Source organism: Mobula birostris, chromosome 22 (genome assembly GCF_030028105.1).
Source record: "Mobula birostris isolate sMobBir1 chromosome 22, sMobBir1.hap1, whole genome shotgun sequence".
NCBI classification, from domain to species: Eukaryota; Metazoa; Chordata; class Chondrichthyes; order Myliobatiformes; family Myliobatidae; genus Mobula; species Mobula birostris.
In genome coordinates this window covers 617,467-640,971 of record NC_092391.1, presented here as the reverse complement: position 1 = coordinate 640,971, position 23,505 = coordinate 617,467, and the positions used below count along the sequence as shown (strand labels likewise).

The window sequence follows — 23,505 nt, the reverse complement described above, 5'->3', positions numbered from 1 at the left end:
CCCTCTATTTTTCAAAGCTCCATGTACCTATCTAAGAGGCTCTTAAAATACCCTTTTGTATCTGCCTCTACCACCTTTGCTGGCAGTGCATTTCTCTGTGTGAAAAACTTACCTCTGACATCCCCCTTGTACCTACTTCCAAGCACCTTACTATGCCCCTCATGTTAGCCATGTTAGCCCTGGGCAAAAAGCCTCTGGCTATCCACACAATCAGTGCCTCTATCAGGTCACCTTTCATCCTCTGTCACTCCAGGGAGAAAGGGCCAAGTTCACTCAACCTATTCTTATAAGGCATGTTCTCTAATCCAGGCAGCATCCTTGTAAATCTCCTCTGCACTCTGTCTATAGTATTTATATCTTCCCAGTTACAAGGTGACCAGAACTGAGCACAGTACTCTAAGTGGTATCTAACTCAGGTCTCTTATAGCTTTAACATTACCTCACGACTCTTGAACTCAGTCCCAAGGTTGGTGAATGGCATCACACCATATGCCTTCTTAACAACATTGTCAACCTGTGCAGCAACTTATAGTGTCCCATAGACACCAACCCCAAGATCTTGCTGATCTTCCACACTGCCAAGAGTCTCACCATTAATATTATATTCTGTCTTCAAATTGGACCTACTGAAATGAGTCACTCACACTTATCTGGGCAGGTTGACTCTGTGGTTAAGAAGACATACAGTGTATTGGCCTTCATCAATCATGGAATTGCTTTAGGAGCCGAAAGATAATGTTGCAGCTATATAGGACCCTGGTTAGACCCCACTTGGAGTACTGTGCTCAGTTCTGGTCACCTCACTACAGGAAGGATGTGGAAACCATAGAAAGGGTGCAGAGGAGATTTACAAGGATGTTGCCTGGATTAGGGAGCATGCCTATGAAAACAGGTTGAGTGAACTCGGCCTTTTCCCACTCCCTTTCTGAGCAAGGGAACAATGTTTGCAACCTTCCAATCGTCGAGTACTTCTCTCATCCCTACTGATGATGCAAAGGTTATCACCAGACGCATTCTACAAGTATGTGAAGAGCAAGAGCAATCTCCTGCCTTGCTTCCCACAGTGTATCTAGGGCAGCGGTCCCCAATCACCGGACCGCAAAGCATGCGCAACTGGGCCGCGAGGAAACGATATGATTTGGCGATAGGAGTCAGCTGCACCTTTCCTCATTCCCTGTCACCCACTGTTGAGCTTGAATGCACGCGAAGTCATGACCCGCGCGTCATCCATGTCAGCGCGGGAAGGAGGTTAACTCCTCGAGCTTGCAAATAATGGCGGGCTGAAAAGCATATTTGACATAACATCTCTGCCGGCATTCTGGATCAAAGTCAAGGCTAAATATCCTGAGATAGCCACGAAAGCACTGAAAACGTTGCTTCCATTTCCAACATATCTCTGCAATGAATGCAGCGAAAACTAAATTGCAGAATAGAATGGACATAAGGAACCCCTTCGAGTATTGCTGTCTCCCATCTCCCCTCGATGGCACCATCTTGTTGCAGGGAAACAAGCCCAGGGCTCCCACTGATTCAGCGATATTGGTGTGTTGCAATGATTTTATATGTTCATACGGGGAAAATATGTGCTGTGTGTTTAATATCCAAACATTACTTAAAATGTTATGATGCTATTGACTTATAAGTGACTTATATAACCATATAACAATTACAGCAGGGAAACAGGCCATCTCTGCCCTTCTAGTCCGTGCCGAACGCTACTCTCACCTAGTCCCACCGACCTGCACTCAGCCCATAACCCTCATTCCTTTCCTGTCCATATACCTATCCAATTTTTCTTTAAATGATAATATCGAACCTGCCTCAACCACTTCTACTGGAAGTTCCTTCAACACTTACTTCAAGCTCCCCTGATAATTGACTTATCGCTATAGTCATGCGAGGAAAATATGCGCTGTGGGTTTAATATTAAATTCGTTAGATAAACCCTTTTAGAAATGAAATTGAGTGTATTAGCCACTTAACACCTATATTGCGTTTGTGATTAACACCCCGCCCCCCCGACAGAATCGCCAAACCCGATTTGTAGAAAAAAATCGGCACATACACGTGCGCACTGGTGCCCGCGCAAGGCTTCGTGGTCATTGTAGTCTTTCTTGGGGTAAACCCAATGTATTTGACTGCTACTCTTGTTCATTGGTAATCCTACCACCCTGCCCCCGGCCGGTCCGCAAGAATATTGTTAATATGAAACCGGTCCGCAGTGTGAAAAAGGTTGGGGACCCCTGATCTAGGGTATATCTTGTCTGGTCCGGGCGACTTATCGAACTTATATCCTTTAAAAAGCTCCAGCACATCCTCTTTCTTAATGTCTATACACTCAAACATTTTAGTCCGCTGTAAGTCCTCCCCACAATTGCCAAGGTCCTTTTCATGGGTGAATACTGAAGCAAAATATTCATTAAGTACCTTAATGAAAGGTTCAAGAAACTAGGTACTGTTAGAGCTCAAGAAAATTACAAGGGTGCCAGAAAGGAGCTCAAGAACGAAATTAGAAGAGCTAGAGGGGCCATGAGAAGGCCTTGGCGAGCAGGATTAAGGAAAACCCCAAGATATTCTACAAGTATGTGACGAGAAAGAGGATGAGCCATGTGAAAATAGGACCAATCAGGAGTGAGAGTGGAAACATGTGCATGGAGCTGGAGGAGGTAGCGTGGCGACGGAAGCTGAGAGGTGACCTGATAGAGGTGTATAAGATGATGAGAGGCATTGATCATGTGGATAGTCAGAGGCTTTTTCCCCAGGGCTGAAATGGCTGCTACAAGAGGACACAGGTTTAAGGTGCTTGGGAGTAGGTACAGAAGAGATGTAAGGATTAAGTTTTTACGCAGAGCGGTGAGTGCGTGGAGTGGGCTGCCTGCAACGGTGGTGGAGGTGGATACGATAGGGTCTTCTTAGAGACTTTTGGATAGGTACATGGAGCTTAGAAAAATAGAGGGCTATGGGTAACCCTAGTAATTTCTAAGGTCGAGACATGTTCGGCACAACTTTGTGGGCCGAAGGGCCTGTATTGTGCTGTAGGTTTTTTATGTCCTAGTGGCCAGACAATATTAGGAAGGTTAAAATCACCCATCACAACAACCCTATAATTATTACACTGTTCCAGAATCTGTCTCTCTATCTGCTCCTCGATGTCTCTGTTACTATTGGAGGCTCTGTACAAAACATCCAGTAGAGTTATTGCCCCCTTCCTGTTTCTGACTTCCACCCACAGTGACTCAGTAGACAATACCTCCATGACTTCCTCCTTTTCTGCAGCCATGATACTATTCTTGATTAGCAGTGCCACTCCCTCACCTCTTTTGCCTACCTCCCTGTCCTTTTTGAAACATCTAAAACCTGGCACACTCAGCAGCCATTCCTGACCTTGAGTCATCCAAGTCTCTGTAATGGCCACAACATCATAAATTCCACTTATAGATCCATGCTGTAAGTTCATCCGCCTTGCTTATAATGTTCTTTGCATTAAAATAGACAGATCTGAAACCATTTGGTTGAGTGCTTCTTTGTTTGATCATCTGCCTATCCTCCCTCATAAACTTCCTGCAAGCTGTCTCTGCTTGTACGACAGCCGACCCATCCCCTGCCTCTTTACTTCAGTTCTCTCCGCCCTGCAAACCTAGTTTAGACCCTCCCCAATAGCATTAGCATGTGAAGACAGACTCCGGCGGATTGAGCGGATGAGACTAATGGAAGGTCCAACGGTCAAGAAGGCGGTCTCTGCAAGCGTTGTGGAACATGTAGAGCAGGACAAGACACAGAAGACGTCCTGGTCATCCACTGTGCCTAGTCCCATCTCCAGCCATCTCGACTCTGTCTTGCCACTGGATCCAGATGGGAATTGGGAAGAGAGAGTGAGGCTGACGCTGCACAACTCTCCCTCACTTAAATCCAAGTCACGCGTTAGTCTCAACACCATCATAATGGTGTCGAGGTCCTCATCGATGTCGACGATGGACGAACACACACACAGCATTAGCAAACCTCCCTCTCAGGATATTGGTTCCCCTCCAGTTCAGATGCAACCCGTCCCACTTGTACAGGTCACCCCTTCCCCAGAAAAAGTTCCAATGATCCAAGGACTTGAAACCCTGCCCTCTGCACCATCTCCTCAGCCACTCATTCATCTGCGCTATCTTCTTGTTCTGACCTCCACTAACTCGTGGCACTGGGAGTAATCCAGAGATTACCACCTTGGAGGTCCTGCATTTCAGCCTCCTTCCTAACTCCCTAAACTTACTGCACAGGGCCTCTAACCCTGCCCCCCCCCCCCCGCCACCTCACCTAAGTCATTGGTACCAACATGAACCACGACCTCTGACTGCTCACCCTACCCTTCAAGAATCTTTTCCGACCGCTTAGAGATTTCATGGACCCTAGCACCCGGGAGCCAACACACTATGCCGGCGCTTCTTTTGCTGCCACAGAATCTCCTGTCTGTCCCCTAACTATCAAGTTCTGGATGATTATTGCTCCGTCTGACTTTACTCTACCTTCTGACCTCAGATCCGACCACAGTGCCATTGGTCTGGCTGCTGCTACCTTGCCCAGGTAGTGCACCCCTTTCAGCAGTATCCAAAGGAGTATACCTGTTGCTGAGGGGAATGGTCACAGGGGGACACTGCACTGACTTCCTACTGCCTTTACCTCTCTCAGTGTTCACCTACCTATTCTCTGAATTTTGCACTCGGTGTGTAACCACCTGCTCAAAAGTCACATCTACCAACTGTTCCGCCTCCCAAATGATCCTAATTTCATCCAACTCCAGCTGCTTAATGTGATCTTTCACGAGCTGGAGTTAGCTTCACTTCCCGCAGGTGTAGTCCTCAGGGAGGTTATCAGGTTCCATGAATTTCCACATCCTACTGGAGGAGCATTTTACTGCCATATCTGCTATCCTGCCTGCACTGTACAATGGGCAACCAAGACCAAATCTTTTAACCTGTTTCTTTGGGCTCTGCCTCTTCTCGTCAAAGCCTGACGCTCCTGCTCCCTCCATTGGTCTACTCCCAACAATAGCCATCCTGATAATGGCTACCCCACTTGCCCCTCTGTATTTGTATTTAATTAGCAGTGCTCTGCTCCCAACACTGATTGGACCTCTAGAGTGTCCGGACACCCATGATACTCTCCTTTTATACTAGCTTCGCTGACCTGCAAGTAAGCTCTTTGAAGTGCTCTGCTTCCAGTTGCTGTTTGGAGCTCTGTTCCTCCATACTGCAAAGAATCCTGCCAGTAATCTTGTACTCTATCTTCAAGTTTAATCTTCCAAAGTGAATTACTCAACTCTTTTCCGGATTGAACTCCATCTGCTACTTAACAGTCCAGCTCTGCATTTTGTCTATGTCCCATTGTAACCTATGGCAACCCTCTACACCGGCAGCTTTCATATCATTTGCAAAATTACTAACCCACCCTTGTCCTCATCCAAGGCATTTATACAAATCACAAAGAGCAGGGGTCCCAGAACAGATCCTTGGAGAGCATCACTGACCTACAGGCAGAATCCGCTCCATCTACCACCATCCTTGCCTTCCCTGGGGTAGCCAATTCTGAATTCTGGATCACATGCTTCATGACTTAATGGAGAATCTTGTTAAATGGCTTACTAAAATCCATAGACACCCCACCCACTTCTTAACTTCATTAATTTGTTTTGCCACTTCCTCAAAAAACTCAATTACACTCATGAGGCATGACCTGCACCTCACAAAGCCATGCTGACTATCCTTAATAAGACTATGATTCCCCAAATGCTCGTACATCCTGTCCCTACGAATTCTTCCCAATTGTTTGTCCACCACTAACATAAGACTCACTGGTCTATAATTCCCAGGATTATCCCTATTATCTTCTGTGAACAACAGAGCAACATTTGCCACACTCCAATCATCTGGCACTATTCCATTGGCCAGAGGGGATGTAAAGATTGTCATCAATGCCCTAGCAATCTCTTCCCTCACTTCCCATGGCAACCTGGGGTGTATCCTGTCCAGCCCCAGCATTTTATCTATCCTGAGCACGAGATTTTACAGATGCTGGAAATCCATCGTGGAATTTATCTATCCCAATGCTTTTCAGAAGCTCCAACACTTCCCCTTACTTAACTTTGACATGCTATAACAGACGGCATGATTTCCAGGATTGGCCTCTTTGATATACCAGTTGTCATAGGCTTCCATTTGAACAAACCACTACCTTAAACCATTACCTTCTCCTTTCTATTACAAAGCCAATTATAAATCCAGTTTAACAGCCCAACTAGATCCTGTGACCTCTCACCTTTTGCACCACTGTGCCATACAGAACCTTGGTCAGCCTTTCTAAAATCTACATGGACTACAAATGCATTACTCTCATGGACAGATTTGTTTCACTGCTTTGAAAAAATGATTAATCAAATTAATTATATGGGATCTCCCCTTAATAAAGTCACTGATTATAAGACCATAAGGTATAAGAAGCATGATTAGGCCATTTGGGCCATCGAGCCTGCTGCACCATTTCATGTCTGATCCATTTTTTCCCTCAGCCCCAATCTCCTTCCTTCTCCCTGTATCCCTTCATGATCTGACTAATCAAGAATTTATCAAACTCTGCCTAAAATATACCCAATGACTTGGCCTCCACAGCTGCCTGTGAAAACAAATTCTTCAGATTCACCACTCTCTGGCTAAAGAAATTCCTCCTCATCTCTGTTCTAAAAAGACGTTCCTCTATTCTGAAGCTGACTGTCTGGTCTTGGACTCCTCTGCCATAGGAAATGCATCCTCTCCACATCCACTTTATCAGGCCTTTCAACATTCAATAGGTTTCAATAAGGTCACCTCTCGTTCTTTTGAATTCCAGTGAGTACAGCCCTAGAGCCATCAAACGCTCTCAATTTAACAAGCCTTTCAGTACCAGAATCATTTTCATAAGCATCCTTTGCCCCTTCTCCAATGTCACCACATCCTTCTCCAATGTCACTACATCCTTTCGTAGATACGGGGCCCAAAACTGCGTACAGTACTCCAAGTGAAGCCTCACCGGTGCTTTATCTGCCAAAGTGGACATTGGACTTATTGGCCTAAAATTATCTGGCTTTTTTCATGGGTTCACAGGAAAGAATCCTGAAAGATGATTTAAGGAGGAAAATGACTTTCAGTGCAGAACTGGTTTGAATGCAAGATGTAACTCAGAAACTGAAATAAAATAGTAGAAGCTGGTATAATGTGCATTCCTGAACCTATGTCATAACTAATGTGGCCAAATTCATCCAGATCAATGATTGAAATTCTATTCAGGGCCATTGAATGTTGCAGATAATTATTTTCAGTAAGGAAGTGGCTAATGCTCAAGTTTAATAAACCTATACATTTATTCTTTTTCACGTAGACTCCATTAAAGGATAAAATTATCTTTTCTGGCAATCTCTACCAATATTTGGAAGTAAACAGAAAGTGGAAGAATAGACATTTTGTTATACGTGATGACTACAGCGTGGAGTACTATGACGGCAAAATGGTATGTATTATTTTATGGAAGTGTGATGTGTTGCAATTAATACAATAAATAAGTTTTTTTCTGCTCTCAATATTTTTACCACCTCTGGACCTGCAGCACATTCATATTAATGTATGTCATGCCCTCAATAGCCATTTTATTAGGTACCTGCAATAAGTGTTCATGGACTTCTGCTGCTGTAGCCTATCTACTTTAAGGTTCAATATGTTGTGTGTTCAGAGATGCTCCTCTGCACACAACTGTAATTATTTGAGTTACTGTTGCAATCCTGTCAGTCTGACCAATCTGGCCATTGTCCTCTGACCTCTATCATTAATATGGCATTTTTACCTAGAGAATTACCGTTAATTGGATTTTTTTTTGTCTTACACACCGTTCTTTGTAAACTCTAGAGACTGTTGTGTGTGAAAATCCCAGGAGATCGGAAGTTTGAGATACTCAGACTATATCATCTGCACCAACAATCATTCCATGGTCAAAGTCCACTTTGATCACATTTCTTCCCTATTCTCAAGTTTGGTCTGAACAACAATTGAACCTCTTGACCATGTCTGCATGCTTTTATGCAATGAGTTGCTAATTAGATATTTGCATTAATGAGCGAGTGTACAGGTGTACCTAATAAAGTGACCACTGAGTGTATGTCAATGACTAAACCTATTTAAGTCTGCACCCTGAAGTTCATTTAGTGCAGTGTAATTTGATTCAAATTAATTATTGTTTCAGATTTTTATTATACTCTCAAGTCAATCTGCAGAACCATTTTAACACAGGTAATTCAGGCACAAGGATTTGTAATTTAGTTAGTGTAAATGGAAGTATAAAATTGCAGAGTAACATAAATAGACAAAACTCTAGAACATCTATTCTTTTCAATATAATGCAAATCTGAATCATCATGTGAGATCATAAAGTGAGGTGACTCTTTACTTGATTTAAAAGAAGCTAGGAACTCCAAGTCCAACAAGAATCAGGATTTTATTTGCATGTGCTCAGAATGCAGTTACCAATAAAAATATGGCATTTATTGTTATCTAGGCATTCTAGGGAAGGTCTCCATTTATTTAGGGAGCTTTTGGACTTGCACCTCCAAGACCTGTTAAGTGTAAGTGCTGTTAAGTGTCTTGACAATAACTGTATACATTCCTCATAACTCCCAAAGTACGATGTGTCATATTTATTTGGATTAAACTTCACCTACCACTTCTCTACCAAATTTTCAATTGATATCCATCCTTCAATGCTTACAAAGCGCTCCTTTGCGTGCCCTCCCTGCCCCCCCCCTCCAAATTTGGAAAATTGGATCACTGCTCCATTTTGCTGCTGCTGACGTACAGGCAGAAGCTGAAACAAGAGACGGCCATAGTTAAAACAGTCCACTGTTGGTCCGACCAATCAGCCTCCATGCTACAGGACTGCTTCGATGACGTCAACTGGAATATCTTCCATGATGAGGATGTTTCCGAGTTCATAGATGGGGCCACGAGTTTCATCTGAAAGTGCATCTAGGATGTTGTCCCCCAGAAATTGGTCAGGGTGTACCCAAACCAGAAACCCGGATCAACAGTTCCGTGTGAGCAGCACTTACCGCGTGGCACAGAGCTTACGTTGCCGGTAATCAGCAGGAGCTCAAGAAATGCAGTTACGATCTGGGCAAAGTCATCAAGGCAGTGTGACCAAGTTATCAGAAGATGCCGGTAAGAGAGATAAGTGAGAGATAAATGGGGGAAACATTCAAAATGCTAATAAGAGAGAGAAGAGAGGGATTAACGAAAAGGAGACACAGTTCCGAGTATTGTCAGAGACCGGTTGCTTTGAACCAGAACTGTTTGAAGTTTGATGGACAGGCGATACCCCAGCAGGGGGATAAAAGGAACAGGTTCGCTAAGGCAACAGACACACACGATACCACGAGATAACGAAACCCTGAAAAAGTGGTGTGCCCCCACAAGTTGGTGAGAGTTTTTTCGAGGTCTGATCACGGAACCAACCATGGACGCACAGGGTGAGAAGGTACGGTTGGCGGGAACCTGGTGTGTGTGTCCACCCTTGCCTGGGTGCTGGGTTCACCGCAGAAGAACGACTGTATCTGGAATGGAGGGGTCACAGTCGGTGACCTCAGAAGACATTAAAAAGGGCTCGCGCCGAAAGCTAACTGCGAGGAATATCAAAGGTCTGTTGAATCCGATTTGAATATCAGCATTCGCTTTCTCTCTCTCTCCCCAACGGCACGACAGCGATTACTGAGAACTGAAACTGAACTGAACTCTGTGTCACTTGAGACTGATCATTTTACCCCTAGACTGCGATAGAGCTTGATGATCCTATTATCCTAGTTCTGTTTACATGTGTGTTTGATCATTTCTAACCTGTTGCCTTTATATCTTTACGTTTAGAGTACTGTGTTACTTATTTCTTTAATAAAACTTTCTTAGTTCCAGTAATCCAGACTCCAACTAAGTGGTCCATTTCTGCTGGTTTGGCAACCCGGTTACGGGGTACGCAACAGCAGCGAAGCAACAATACAGGGACAAGATTCAGACACAACTTTCCACCAACAGCACAAGCAGCTTATGGCAAGGTCTGCACACCATCACAGACTTCAAAGCTAAACACAGTGGAGTTTCTAACATCACTGCCTCTCTCCCAGATGAGCTAAATCTTTATTACACTTGATTCAGTGTTGCCAATACTGAGCCCCTGAGGTGACCTACAGCTGGTGTGACCTGCAGCTTAGTCACCTCTGAGGCCAAAGTACACAGGTGTTTCCAATGAGTGTATAGTCGCAAGGTTATGGGATTGGATGGCATCCCAGGGCGGGTACTCAGGATGTGCTTGGCACAACTGGCAGATGTGTTAAACAGACATTTTTAATCTGTCCATCTCCCAGTGCAGAGTGCCCTCCTGCTTCAAAACATCCAGCATTGTTCTAGTATCTAACAAGACCAAGGTAATGTCTGAACGACTGGTGTCCTGTCGCACTCACCTCAATAATAAACAAATGCTTTGAGAGGCTGGTCAAGGACTATATCTCAGCATGCTACCACCTACACTGGGATCCCCTACAATTCACCTACCGACACAACTGATCGACAGATGACGCAATAGCCACAGCTCTACACACCGTCCTTACACATCTGGAGAAGAGGGATACTTATGTGAGAATACTGTTCTTGGACTACAGTTCAGCATTCAACACCATAATTCCCTCCAGGCTCGACAGGAAGCTCAGAGACCAGTGCACATCGATGACTCTCATGGGCTGCAGGAATTGTACCGGTTTTCCTCTTAAATATGCTCCATTTGAACTACTTTTGTTGTAATCTGTAGCACGTAAATTTCCTCTTAAGAATGGACTACAAAATTACCTACGTCCTGCAAGAGATCTCTAAACATTGACCACATGTCCATAGTACATTTCCCTCAAAAACATCATCCCAATTCACAACCGCAAGATCTGGCCTTATAGCCTCATAATTTGCCCTTCCCCAATTAAAAATTCTTCTGTCCTCTCTGATTCTGTCCTTTTCCATGATAATGTTAATGGCCAGGGAGTGGTGGTCACTGTCCTCCAGATGCTGACCCACTGAGAGATCTGTGACCTGATCCAGTTAGTTACATAATATCACGTGATCGGCAACAATGAATATATCGAGTCAGGATTTATAAACAAACAAACATTTATTAAACCCTGATAAACAATGAAAAAAAAAACGGAAACCCTAACTGGATAAATGGCTATGCGGCCATTCATTAAACCGCTACTCAGTACTAGTTCTTAAAGCGATAAATTCAAACATAGTTCTTCAAATGGGAAATTTTAAAGTCCAAGAGATTTATATAGTCAATTAAGAGAGACTTTCATGAAGTAACGAATTCTTTGAAGACATGACGTCACTGCCACTCCCAGTCGGATCCTGTCTTGTCCACAGGATTCACGACGATGGGAATAAAACAGTTTTAAAGGCACTGACCTTTCTTTGTAGAATAGATCCTGCACAGCCTTTTCTGCTTCCTTTTTAGCAGAGGCTATCTCAAGCAGATCACTCTTTCTTGTACAAATTCAATAATGGTCGATCCTTCCCAAACCCGTCGAACGTCTCCTTCAGGGTCCCATCTTCACTCTCCAATGCTACTGAAAAGATACATTAACAAACCCGGCAGTGATTGGTCAAACTGCTGGCTCAGACTTCTGTACCTTACACTAGAACATAAAACTCTGTTTAAATCAAAACTGCGTCATAATGCAAATAAGCAGCAGAGCGGAGTATCTGATTGACGTTTTAACTGGAAAACTAACTGTGTCTGTCTGTATCTTGTTTTACGGCGGTTGGCATCCAGCTTAATGGTGCATTACTGCCACTCTCTGCTTCGGAATGTGCACTAGACATATATTCTAAATCCCTTCACCAATCGTGCGCATACACACACACACACACACACACACACAAACCTACACTTTACCCTCCCATCTTTGACCATCCTAGTACCCTATTCCTGTTTATCCGTCATATCCTATAAAAAACCCCTGTACCCCTTAAAAACGCTAAAAATACCCGGACTTGTGCTCTCTCACCCATGCCCAGCAACCCTTTTAATGTGAATTCCTGCACCCCCAACTCCCTTAATTTAATTCTCATCATCTCTCTCTGTATCCCATACTTCCTGCAACACAAAACTACATGTTCTACTGACTCCTCTTCCTGACATTCCTCATACAATCCTGTCTGGTGTTTCCCTATCATTTTCAATGTTTTGTTTAATGCACAATGCTCCAGCCTTAACCTAGTCCACACAGTTTCCTCTCTTCTGTTTCCATTACCTACCCTAGTACCTGCAACACTCTTTTGTATTTGATATAAATGCCTCCCTTTCCCCTCCCTGTCCCATCTTTCTTGCCACATTCGGTTGACTTTTTCCCAGATTGCGCACTTAACCTCTGCTTTACTGACACTAATGTGCATTTCCACATTTTCTTTCTTTAACGCCCTCTTTGCCAACTCATCTACCCTCTCATTCCCCTTCACCCCTACATGTGCTGGAACCCATAGAAATTTTACCTGACCTCTCTGATTTGCAATTCTTGTAACTAACTGAAGGACTTCATAAAGTACATCTTGCTGACTGTTTGTGTGAAAAGACCTTAAACTTGCTAGAACTGAGGATGAATCTGAACATATCAATGCTTTGACTTGTCTGGCTTTCTGCACCCATTGCAACGCAACCAACACCGCCAGCATCTCCACTGTAAACACCACTAACTTATTAGATGTTCTTCTCACCAGGGATCTTCCCTCTTATACCCGTGGTGAACATGTCATCACGTGACCTCACATCGGCAGGAAAATTACATCAGTTGACCTCCAAAAGACTGTTACATCATTCTCACAAGAAAATCACAAGATCTCCTTGAGGTATGTAACACTAATACTAGATCTAGTATGGCATTCCCCCAGTCGGCCTATCAGCATACTGTGACAGGAATCCATCCTGGACACACTTAACAAACTCTGCCCCATCTAAACCATTGGAACTAATCAGGTGCCAATCAATTTGAGGGAAGTTAAAGTCACCCATGATAACAACCCTGTTATTTTTGCACCTTATAGCAGGATCCTCTTTTGAGTCAGTATGGGTGGAAGTCAGGAACAGGAAGGGAGCAGTTACTCTATTGGGGGTATTCTATAGGCCTCCTGGTAGCAGCAGAGATACAGAGGAGCAGATTGGGAGGCAGATTAGCTCAGACTCAGCAGAAAGCAGCTGATTGGGCAGTCGAGGTCAGGTGACCAAACATTTTGAAAAGCTCGAACAGATAAATAGAGGGATAGCTCAAGCGAAGCGGCCAGAGCGTGAGTGGGCCAGTGAAGGAGTGGAGCTTTGAGGCTTTGACTCGAGAGGCTTCGACGAGAAGAGGCGGAGGACAAGCTAGCTCGCAGTTAGTTTTTACAATGCCTCCTGAGACGGTGATGTGCCTGTCATGTGAGATGTGGCAGTCTTGGGGGAACGCTCCTCTCCCGCAGGGTCACATCTGCCAGAAGTGCATACGGCTGGGCGATCTGGAAGACCGTGTAAGGAATCTGGAGCAGCAGCTGGATGACCTTTGACTCATAAGGGAGAATGAGGCAGTCATAGATGAGAGCTACAGGGAGGTAGTCACACCTAGGCTGTCGGAAGCAGGTCGTTGGGTGACAGTCAGAGGGGGGAAGGTGAAGGTGAGCAGACAGGTAGTGCAGAGCACCCCTGTAGCCATTCCCTTGAATAATAAGTTTATCATCCTGGATACTGTTGGCGGGGATGACCGACCAGGTGTGAACCACGGTGGCAGGGCCTCCGGCACTGAGTCTGATCCTGTGGTGCAGAAGGGTGGGACGGAGAAGAGGAGAGTTGTCGTCGTTGGAGACTCTATAGTCAGGGGAGCAGACGGGAGATTTCGTGGACGTGAGAAGGACACCCGCATGGTTTGTTGCCTCCCGGGTGCCAGGGTCCGAGATGTCTCTGACCGGGTGCACGACATCTTGGTACGAGAGGGAAAGCAACCAGAAGTCATGATACATGTTGGGACCAACAACATAGACAGGAAGAGGGATGAGGTCCTGAAGTGTGAGTTTCGGGAATTAGGCAGCAGGCTGAAGAACAGGACCTCAAGGGTGACGTTCTCAGGATTGCTGCCAGAGCTACATGACAGAGATGGTAAGAATTGGAGGAGATGGCAGTTGAATGCGTGGCTGAGGAGTTGGTGCAGGGAGCAGGGTTTTAGATTTTTAGATCATTAGGATCTCTTCTGGGGAAGGTGGGACCTGTACAGATTGGATGGGTTGCACCTGAACTCGAGGGGGAGCAATATCCTTGCAAGTAGGTTTGCTAGCATGGTTCGGGAGGGTTTAAACTAATTTGCGAGGGGGATGGGACCCAGAGCGATACAGCAGTGAAAGAAGTGCATGGAGTAAAGCCAGATCTAACATACAGAGAGGCTTTGAGGAAAGAGAAGCAGAATAAACAGTGTAAAGACAGTAAGGTAGAAGGGCTGAAATGTGTGTACCTCAATGCAAGAAGCATCGGGAACAAAGGTGATGATCTGAGAGCTTGGATACATAAATGGAATTATGATGTAGTGGCCATTACAGAGACTTGGCTGGCACCAGGGCTGGAATGGATTCTCAATATTCCTGGATTTCAGTGCTTTAAAAGGGATAGAGAGGGTGGAAAAAGGGGAGGAGGGGTGACATTACTGGTCAGGGATACTATTACAGCTACAGAAAGGGTGGGTAATGTAGCAGGATCCTCTTTTGAGTCAATATGGGTGGAAGTCAGGAACGGGAAGGGAGCAGTTACTCTACTGGGGGTATTCTATAGGCCCCCTGGTAGCAGCAGAGATACAGAGGAGCAGATTGGGAGGCAGATTTTGGAAAGGTGCAAAAATAACAGGGTTGTTATCATGGGTGACTTTAACTTCCCTAATATTGATTGGCACCTGATTAGTTCCAAGGGTTTAGATGGGGCAGAATTTGTTAGGTGTGTCCAGGATGGATTCTTGTCACAGTATGTGGACAGGCCGACCAGGGGGAATGCCATACTAGATCTAGTACTAGGTAATGAACCGGGTCAGGTCACAGATCTCTCAGTGGGTGAGCATCTGGGGGACAGTGACCACCGCTCCCTGGCCTTTATAATTATCATGGAAAAGGATAGAATCAAAGAGGACAGGAAAATTTTTAATTGGGGAAAGGCAAATTATGAGGCTATAAGGCTAGAACTTGCGGGTGTGAATTGGGATGATGTTTTTGCAGGGAAATGTACTATGGACATGTGGTCGATGTTTAGAGATCTCTTGCGGGATGTAAGGGATAAATTTGTCCCGGTGAGGAAGATAAAGAATGGTAGGGTGAAGGAACCATGGGTGACAAGTGAGGTGGAAAATCTAGTCAGGTGGAAGAAGGCAGCATACATGAGGTTTAGGAAGCAAGGATCAGATGGGTCTATTGAGGAATATAGGGAAGCAAGAAAGGAGCTTAAGAAGGGGCTGAGAAGAGCAAAAAGGGGGCATGAGAAGGCCTTGGCGAGTAGGGTAAATGAAAACCCCAAGGCATTCTTCAATTATGTGAAGAAAAAAAGGATGACAGGAGTGAAGGTAGGACCGATTAGAGATAAAGATGGGAAGATGTGCCTGGAGGCTGTGGAAGTGAGCGAGGTCCTCAATGAATACTTCTCTTCAGTATTCACCAATGAGAGGGAACTTGATGATGGTGAGGACAATATGAGTGAGGTTGTTGTTCTGGAGCATGTTGATATTAAGGGAGAGGAGGTGTTGGAGTTGTTAAAATACATTAGGACAGATAAGTCCCCGGGACCTGACGGAATATTCCCCAGGCTGCTCCACGAGGTGAGAGAAGAGATTGCTGAGCCTCTGGCTAGGATCTTTATGTCCTCGTTGTCCACGGGAATGGTACCGGAGGATTGGAGGGAGGCGAATTTGTTCACTTCTTCAAAAAAGGTAGTAGAGATAGTTTGGGTAATTATAGACCAGTGAGCCTTATGTCTGTGGTGGGAAAGCTGTTGGAAAAGATTCTTAGAGATAGGACCTATAGGCATTTAGAGAATCATGGTCTGATCAGGGACAGTCAGCATGGCTTTGTGAAGGGCAGATCGTGTCTAACAAGCCTGATAGAGTTCTTTGAGGAGGTGATCAGGCATATAGTTGAGAGTAGTACAGTGGATGTGATCTACATGGATTTTAGTAAGGCATTTGACAAGGTTCCACATGGTAGGCTTATTCAGAAAGTCAGAAGACATGGGATTCAGAGAAGTTTGGCCAAGTGGATGCAGAATTGGCTTGCCTGCACAAGGCAGAGGGTCGTGGTGGAGGGAGTATATTCATATTGGAGGGCTGTGACTAGTGGTGTCCCACACGGATCTGTTCTGGGACCTCTACTTTTCGTGATTTTTATTAACGACCTGGATGTGGTGGTAGAAGAGTGGGTTGGCAGGTTTGCAGATGACACAAAGATTGGTGGTGTTGTAGATAGTGTAGAGGATTGTCGAAGATTGCAGAGAGACATTGATAGGTTGCAGAAGTGGGCTGAGAAATGGGAGATGGAGTTCAACCCAGAGAAGTGTGAGGTGGTACACTTTGGAAGGACAAACTCCAAGGCAGAGTACAAAGTAAATGGCAGGATACTTGGTAGTGTGGAGGAGCAGAGGGATCTCGGGGTACATGTCCACAGATCCCTGAAAGTTGCCTCACAGGTAGGTAGGGTTGTTAAGAAATTTTATCGGGTGTTAGCTTTCATAAGTCGCGGGATAGAGTTTTAAGAGTTGCGAGGTAATGATGCAGCTCTATAAAACTCTGGTTAGGCCATACTTGGAGTATTGTGTCCAGTTCTGGTCGCCTCACTATAGGAAGGATGTGGAAGCATTGGAAAGGGTAGAGAGGAGATTTACCAGCATGCTGCCTGGTTTAGAGAGTATGGATTATGATCAGAGATTAAGGGAGCTACGGCTTTACTCTTTGGTGAGAAGGAGGATGAGTGGAAATATGATGGAGGTGTACAAGATAATAAGAGGAATAGATAGAGTGGATAGTCAGCGCCTCTTCCCCAGGGCACCGCTGCTCAATACAAGGGGACGTGGCTTTAAGGTAAGGGGTGGGAAGTTCACGGGGGATATTAGAGGAAGGTTTTTTACTCAGAGTGGTTGGTGTGTGGAATGCATTGCCTGAGTCGGTGGTGGAGGCAGATACACTAGTGAAGGTTAAGGGACTACTAGACAGGTGTATGGAGGAATTTAAGATGGGGGGTTATATGGGAGGCAGGGTTTGAGGGTCCGCACAACATTGTGGGCTGAGGGGCCTTTAATGTGCTGTACTATTCTATGTTGTATGAGTTTTAACTAAGACGAAGGTCTCACTCTAAGTAAGAACTGGAATTTGATTGTAAACAAGGTGGGAGAGTGGAAACCTGACCAGGTGAGGACTAACGAATCAGGAGGGACGGACTACAGGGGTATAAATACCACCAGACTAGACATGCACAGGCATCATTCCTGATGAAGATGGCAGAGTTTGTCATCGAAACCGGTTATAATTGATACCTGTATCCAGCTGGAAACCCAAGAAGAATTTATTCTGCATGATGTTGTCTGTAATGAGGAAACAGCTCAACCTGACAGATTTCAAATTATAGTTGGCGACTTTAAGCAGGCATGTTTGAAGAAAACCCCTTTGCCCAATTATCACCAGCATATAACCTGTTGCACCAGTGGTCCTAACACACTAGACCACTGCTACACTATGATAAGGAATGCCCATCTTTCTTTCTTGAGACTGCATTTTGGCAATTCGGATCATTTGGCTGTACTCCTACTACCTGCATTCAGATAGAGACTAAAGAGCAAGGCACCAGATATCAAGACAACCAAGATGTCACAGGAGGCAGAGGAGTGGTTGTCGGATTGCCTTGGGTCAGTAAACTGGGCTGTATTCAAGAACTCATGAGGATGGATCTAAATGACTATGCCAGGGTCCTAACAGGCTTCGTTAAAACAGCTGTGGATGACGCCACAAAATTGTTCAGGGTTTTCCCGAATTGGAAGCCCTCAATGATGAATGAAATCCACAATCTGCTGACAGCCAGATCGGAGGCATTCAAGGCTGGAGATCAAGAATGATCCAAGAGGTGCAGGTGTGATCTCCGGAATGTCATCCCTCAGGTGAAGTGGAGATTCCAGACTAAACTGGAATCAATGAGGCATGCTTGACAGCTGTGGCAACGTTTGAATGCCATAACCTCCTACAGAGTTAAGTCTTGTGACACAGGACTGCAGAGCTTCACTTCCAGATTACCTCACTGCCTTCTATGCTCACTTTGATCACCAGAACAGAGAGGAACAATTGCGTACCCCCCATGACTCCCGATGAGACTATCTTCTCATTACTCTTGTTATTATCTGAAGATGACGTAGCCTGCCTTCAAAAGAGTGAATCCAAGGGAAGCATCCAGCCCAGAGGGAGTACCTGGCCAAATACTAAAGACCTGTGCTGACCAACTGACTGGTGTATTCACAGACATCTTCAACCTCTCCCTCCAGCAGAGTACCAGTGACCAAGAAGAGCATTGTAACCTATCTAAATGACTATCACGCAGTGGTACTTACTGTATATCCACAGTGTTGAAGCATACAGTGATTTGCAAAAGTTTGGGCACCCCTGGTCAAAATCTCTGTTGCTGTGAATAGCTAAGCGAGTAAAAGATGACCTGATTTCCAAAAGACATAAAGTTAAAGATGAAACATTTCTTTAATAGTTTAAACAAGATTCCCTTTTTATTTCCATCTTTTACAGTTTCAAAATAACAAAAAGGGAAAAGGGCCCGAAGCAAAAGTTTGGGTACCCTGCATGGTCAGTACTTAGTTACACCCCCTTTGGCAAGTATCACAACTCGTAAACGCTTTCTGTAACCAGCTAAGAGTATTTCAATTCTTGTTTGAGGGATTTTCACCCATTCTTCCTTGCAAAAGGCTTCTCATTCTGTAAGTTTCTTGGGCCATCTTGCATGCACTGCTCTTTTGAGGTCTATCCACAGATTTTCGATGTTGTTTAGGTCAGGGGACTGTGAGGGCCATGGCAAAACCTTCAGCTTGCACCTCTTGAGGTAGTCCATTGTGGATTTTGAGGTGTATTTAGGATCATTATCCTGCTGTAGAAGCCATCCTGTTTACATTTTCAGCTTTTTTTACAGACAGTGTGATGTTTACTTCCAGAATTTGCTGGTATTTGGTTGAATTCATTCTTCCCTCTACCAGTGAAATGTTCCCCGTGTCACTGGCTGCAACACAAGCCCAAAACGTGATTGATCCACCCCCGTGCTTAACAGTTGGAGATGTGTTCTTTTCATGACATTCTGCACCCTTTTTTCTCCAAACATACCTTTGCTCATTGCGGCCAAAAAGTTCTATTTTAACTTCATCAGTCCACAGGACTTGCTTCTAAAATGCATCAGGCTTGTTTAGATTTTCCTTTGCAAACTTCTGACGCTGAATTTTGTGGTGAGGATGCAGGAAGGGTTTTCTTCTGATGACTGTTCCACCAAGGTTATATTTGTGTAGGTGTCGCTGCACAGTAGAACAGTGCACCACCACTCCAGAGTCTGCTAAATCTTGCTGAAGGTCTTTTGTAGTCAAACGGGGGTTTTGATTTGCCTTTCTAGCAATCCTACGAGCAGTTCTCTCGGAAAGTTTTCTTGGTCTTCCAGACCTCAACTTGACCTCCACCAGTCTTGTTAACTGCTATTTCTTAATTACATTATGAACTGAGGAAACGGCTACCTGAAAACGTTTTGCTATCTTCTTATAGGCTTCTCCTGCTTTGTGGGCATCATTTATTTTAATTTTCAGAGTGCTTGGCAGCTGCTTAGAGGAACCCATGGCTGCTGATTGTTGGAACAAGGTTTGAGGAGTCAGGGTATTTATAAAGCTTTGAAATTTGCATAACCTGGCCTTTCCTAATGATGATTGTGAACAAGCCATATCCCTAACAAGCTAATTAAGGTCTGAGACCTTGGTAAAAGTTATCTGAGAGCTCAAATCTCTTGGGCTGCCCAAACTTTTGCATGGTGCTCCTTTACTTTTTATCACTCTAAAATTGTACAAAACAAAAATAATACACTAACCTTGCTTAAAATGTTGAAAAGAATGTTTCATCTTTAACTTTATGACTTTTGGAGATCAGTTCATCTTCTACTCACTTAACTATTCACAGTAACAGAAATTTTGACCGGGGTACCTAAACTTTTGCACGCCACTGTATTAGCTCCTGTCTGAGTGGTGACTTGGATCCTCTCCAATTTGCCTACTGAAGTAACGGGTCTACCGCAGATGCTCCTCACACAACCCTGGAACATCTGGACAACAAGGATGCATTCATCAGGATGCTCTTTATCGATTATAGCTCAGCATTTAACACCATCATCCCCTCAAAGCTAGTCAGTAAACTCCAAGCCCTGGGCCTCAATACCCCCTTGTGCAACTAGATCCTGGATTTCTTCAGTTGCAAACCCCAGTCAGTTTGGATTGGCAAAAACATCTCCTCCATGATCTCCATCAAGAAAGGAGCACAGCAGGTATGTGTACTTAGCCCCCTGCTCTACTCACTTTACACCTATGACTGTACAGCTAAGTGTAGCTCCAACGCCACATACAGGTTTGCTGATGGCACCAATGTTGTCGGCTGTATCAAAGGTGGTGATGAATTGGCATACAGAAGGGAGTTTGAAAATTTGGCTCAGTGATGTAATAACAGCAAATTCTCACTCAGTGTCAAGACAACTAAGGAACTGATAGTAGAGTTTAGGAGGGGGAAACCAGACGTCCATGAGCTAGTAATCATGGGAGGATCTGAGGTGGAGAGGGTCAGTAACTTTAAATTCCTTGGGGTCGTTATCGCAGAGGACCTGTTCTGGAACCATCATATAAATGTAATTGCAAAGAAAGCATGGCAGTGCCTCTACTCCCCCCAGGAGTATGCAGTGATTTGGCATGTCATCAAAAATCTTGGCAAACTTCTGTAGATGTTTGGTGGAAAGTGTGCTGACTGGCTGTAGTACGACTTGGTATGGGAACACCAGTGCCTTTGAGCAGAATGTCCTACAAAAGGTAGTGGATTTAGCTCTGTACATCACAGGTAAAACTCTCCCAACCACTGAGCATATCAACATGAAATGTTGCCGTAAAAAAGCAGCATCCATCATCAAAGATGCTCACCACCATGGCCATGCTTTTTTCTTGCTGCTGCAATCAGGTAGTAGGTACAGGTGCCTCAGCAGTCGCACCACCAGATTAAGGAACATTTACTACCCCTCAACCGTCAGGCTCTTAAACATAGGATAACTACACTTATTTTAGGACTCTTTTATCTTGTTATTTCATGCTAGTTACTTATTGCTATTTACTTATTATTTGCATTTGTACAGTTTGTTTACAGTTTACAGATCCTGCTTACAGTTGACAGATCTTATCTACTGTTACTGTTCTATAGATTTGCTAAGTACGTCTACAGAAAAAGAATCTCAGGGTTGTTTGTGGTAACAGTTATGTATGATAATTTTACTTTGAACTTTGAGAGTGCAGAATAGTGTTACAGTTGCAAAGACAATGCAGTGCAGGTAGACAATAAAGGCAAGGCTATTGTGATGTATTGTAACTAGGTAGAACAAGAATCAGTCTTATTTTAGGCAGAGCTGTGGTTTAGCTGCTTTCAAACATCCTTTATACCATTGAATAAGATGGGGACTAATTTGTATTACAGCATTTATTTATCTGCCTTTCAGTAACTTAGTTGATGAACTGAAGAAAAGACTCTGCGTCATACTACTGGAATGGAGGCAGAGGGAATTTGTTGTCCTCTTCCTTAAGGTGTTGCACAATTAAACTTTGCGGTCTTCTTGGTAGTATTCCTGTACTTTGATGACTCATTTCATTTCCTCCTTTTTTTTAAAGTAGCACTTTGAGGGTTGTGATGCCCTTGAAATTGTCTTTTTTTTACTTATGTAACCTGGTTACTATGGTCAGATTCTCAGCATGATTAGATTTAAAAAAAATAACTGACACTGACCCTGATGGTTGCAGTGACCGTGCAGTGATTGTGAAAACTGCTGTGAGGATCATTGGAGTCACCCATCGGAGATATTTATCAAGAGCGCTGCGTATGCAGGGCCCTTAACATTGTCAGTGATCCCTCCCATTTGTACAACAATTTCTTTGGACCCCCCCCCCCACTTCCATCAGGCATAAGGACAAGGACTGTTAGGATGGGAAACTGCTTCTTCCCCAGGCCATGAGACTACAGAACTCCCTACCACAACCCAAGTCTCATCATTTATGAAGCTCCAGTTGTATATACTGTTTACATTTTATCTTGTGTTGTAAATTAATTTACTTGTGATATTATTTCCTTTGTGTTGTATGTGAGTTATATGTTCTGTGTTGTGCATCGTGATCCAAAGGAACATTGTTTGGTTTGGCAGTATACATGTGTACAGTTAAATGACAATAAACTTGAATTTGAATGTCTAAGGTGAAATGGCTTCAGCAGAAATGGACATGCTTTGTCTCTCTTTCTTTTTATATAGCATTACACTATTTTTAAATGTCACAAGGGAAAAACATGAGACAAAGATTCTTTGTGGCAATTTGGGAGTGTCCATATTTTTGAAAGGAGCATTGTGTCAGTTATTTCAGATTACTGAATAGCACAGTTACACCACACCTTGGCAAACAAGCAGTTTTGTCTATTGTGCTGATAAATATGTATGATGAGTTCCATCTAAGTTGGAAATGGAAGGGTTGCATGACCACAATTCCACTAATATCAAAATAGTCATGGAAAAGGATAGAACTGGTCAACAAGTTAAAGTTCTAAATTGGAGAAGTGCTTTCTGATGGTATTACACAGGGGCGTGCAAGAGTTGAATGGAATAAATTTTTGTTTTTGTGGGCAAAGGCAAGTAGGAAGCTTTTAAAAATGAAATAGCAAGTGTTCAAGGCCTGCATGTTCCTGTTACAGTGGAGCACAAGGCTGGAAGGAATAGAAGACCTGAAATGACAAGTAACCAAGAGGGTCAACAAGGGTAGGGCTGAAGATAGAGTCTATATCAGGGGTTCCCAACGTGGGGTCCACAGATGGTAGGGGTCCATGGCATAAAAAAGGTTGGGAGCCCCTGGTCTATATGGATTTCAGTCAGGCTTTTAAGGTTCTGCATCATTTGCTGCTCTGGAAAGTTAGATTACATGGGATAGAGGGAGAGCTCCGTAAGTGAATACTGGTTCACCTTGAAGGTCAGAAGCAAAGGGGTGATGGTGGAAGGTTGTTTGGAGGCCTGTGACCATTGGTGTGCATCATGACGCAGTGCTGGCCCTATGTTATTTATCATCTGTATCTATTATTTGGATGTGAATATACAAACAATAGTTGGTAAGTTTGCAATGGCGTAG

The 23,505-nt window shown here is 44.1% G+C and overlaps 1 protein-coding gene across 1 annotated transcript in view; it reads left to right on the top strand.

Moving 5' to 3' along the window:
* The window catches only part of LOC140186083 (protein Niban 2-like), a 330,169-nt gene that overhangs the window by 160,005 nt on the left and 146,659 nt on the right, over positions 1-23,505 (top strand). Inside the window, exon 3 of the mRNA XM_072239948.1 lies at positions 7,396-7,524. Within this exon, the coding sequence (XP_072096049.1) occupies positions 7,396-7,524 (129 nt within the window). The remainder of the gene's footprint in view (positions 1-7,395; positions 7,525-23,505) is intronic.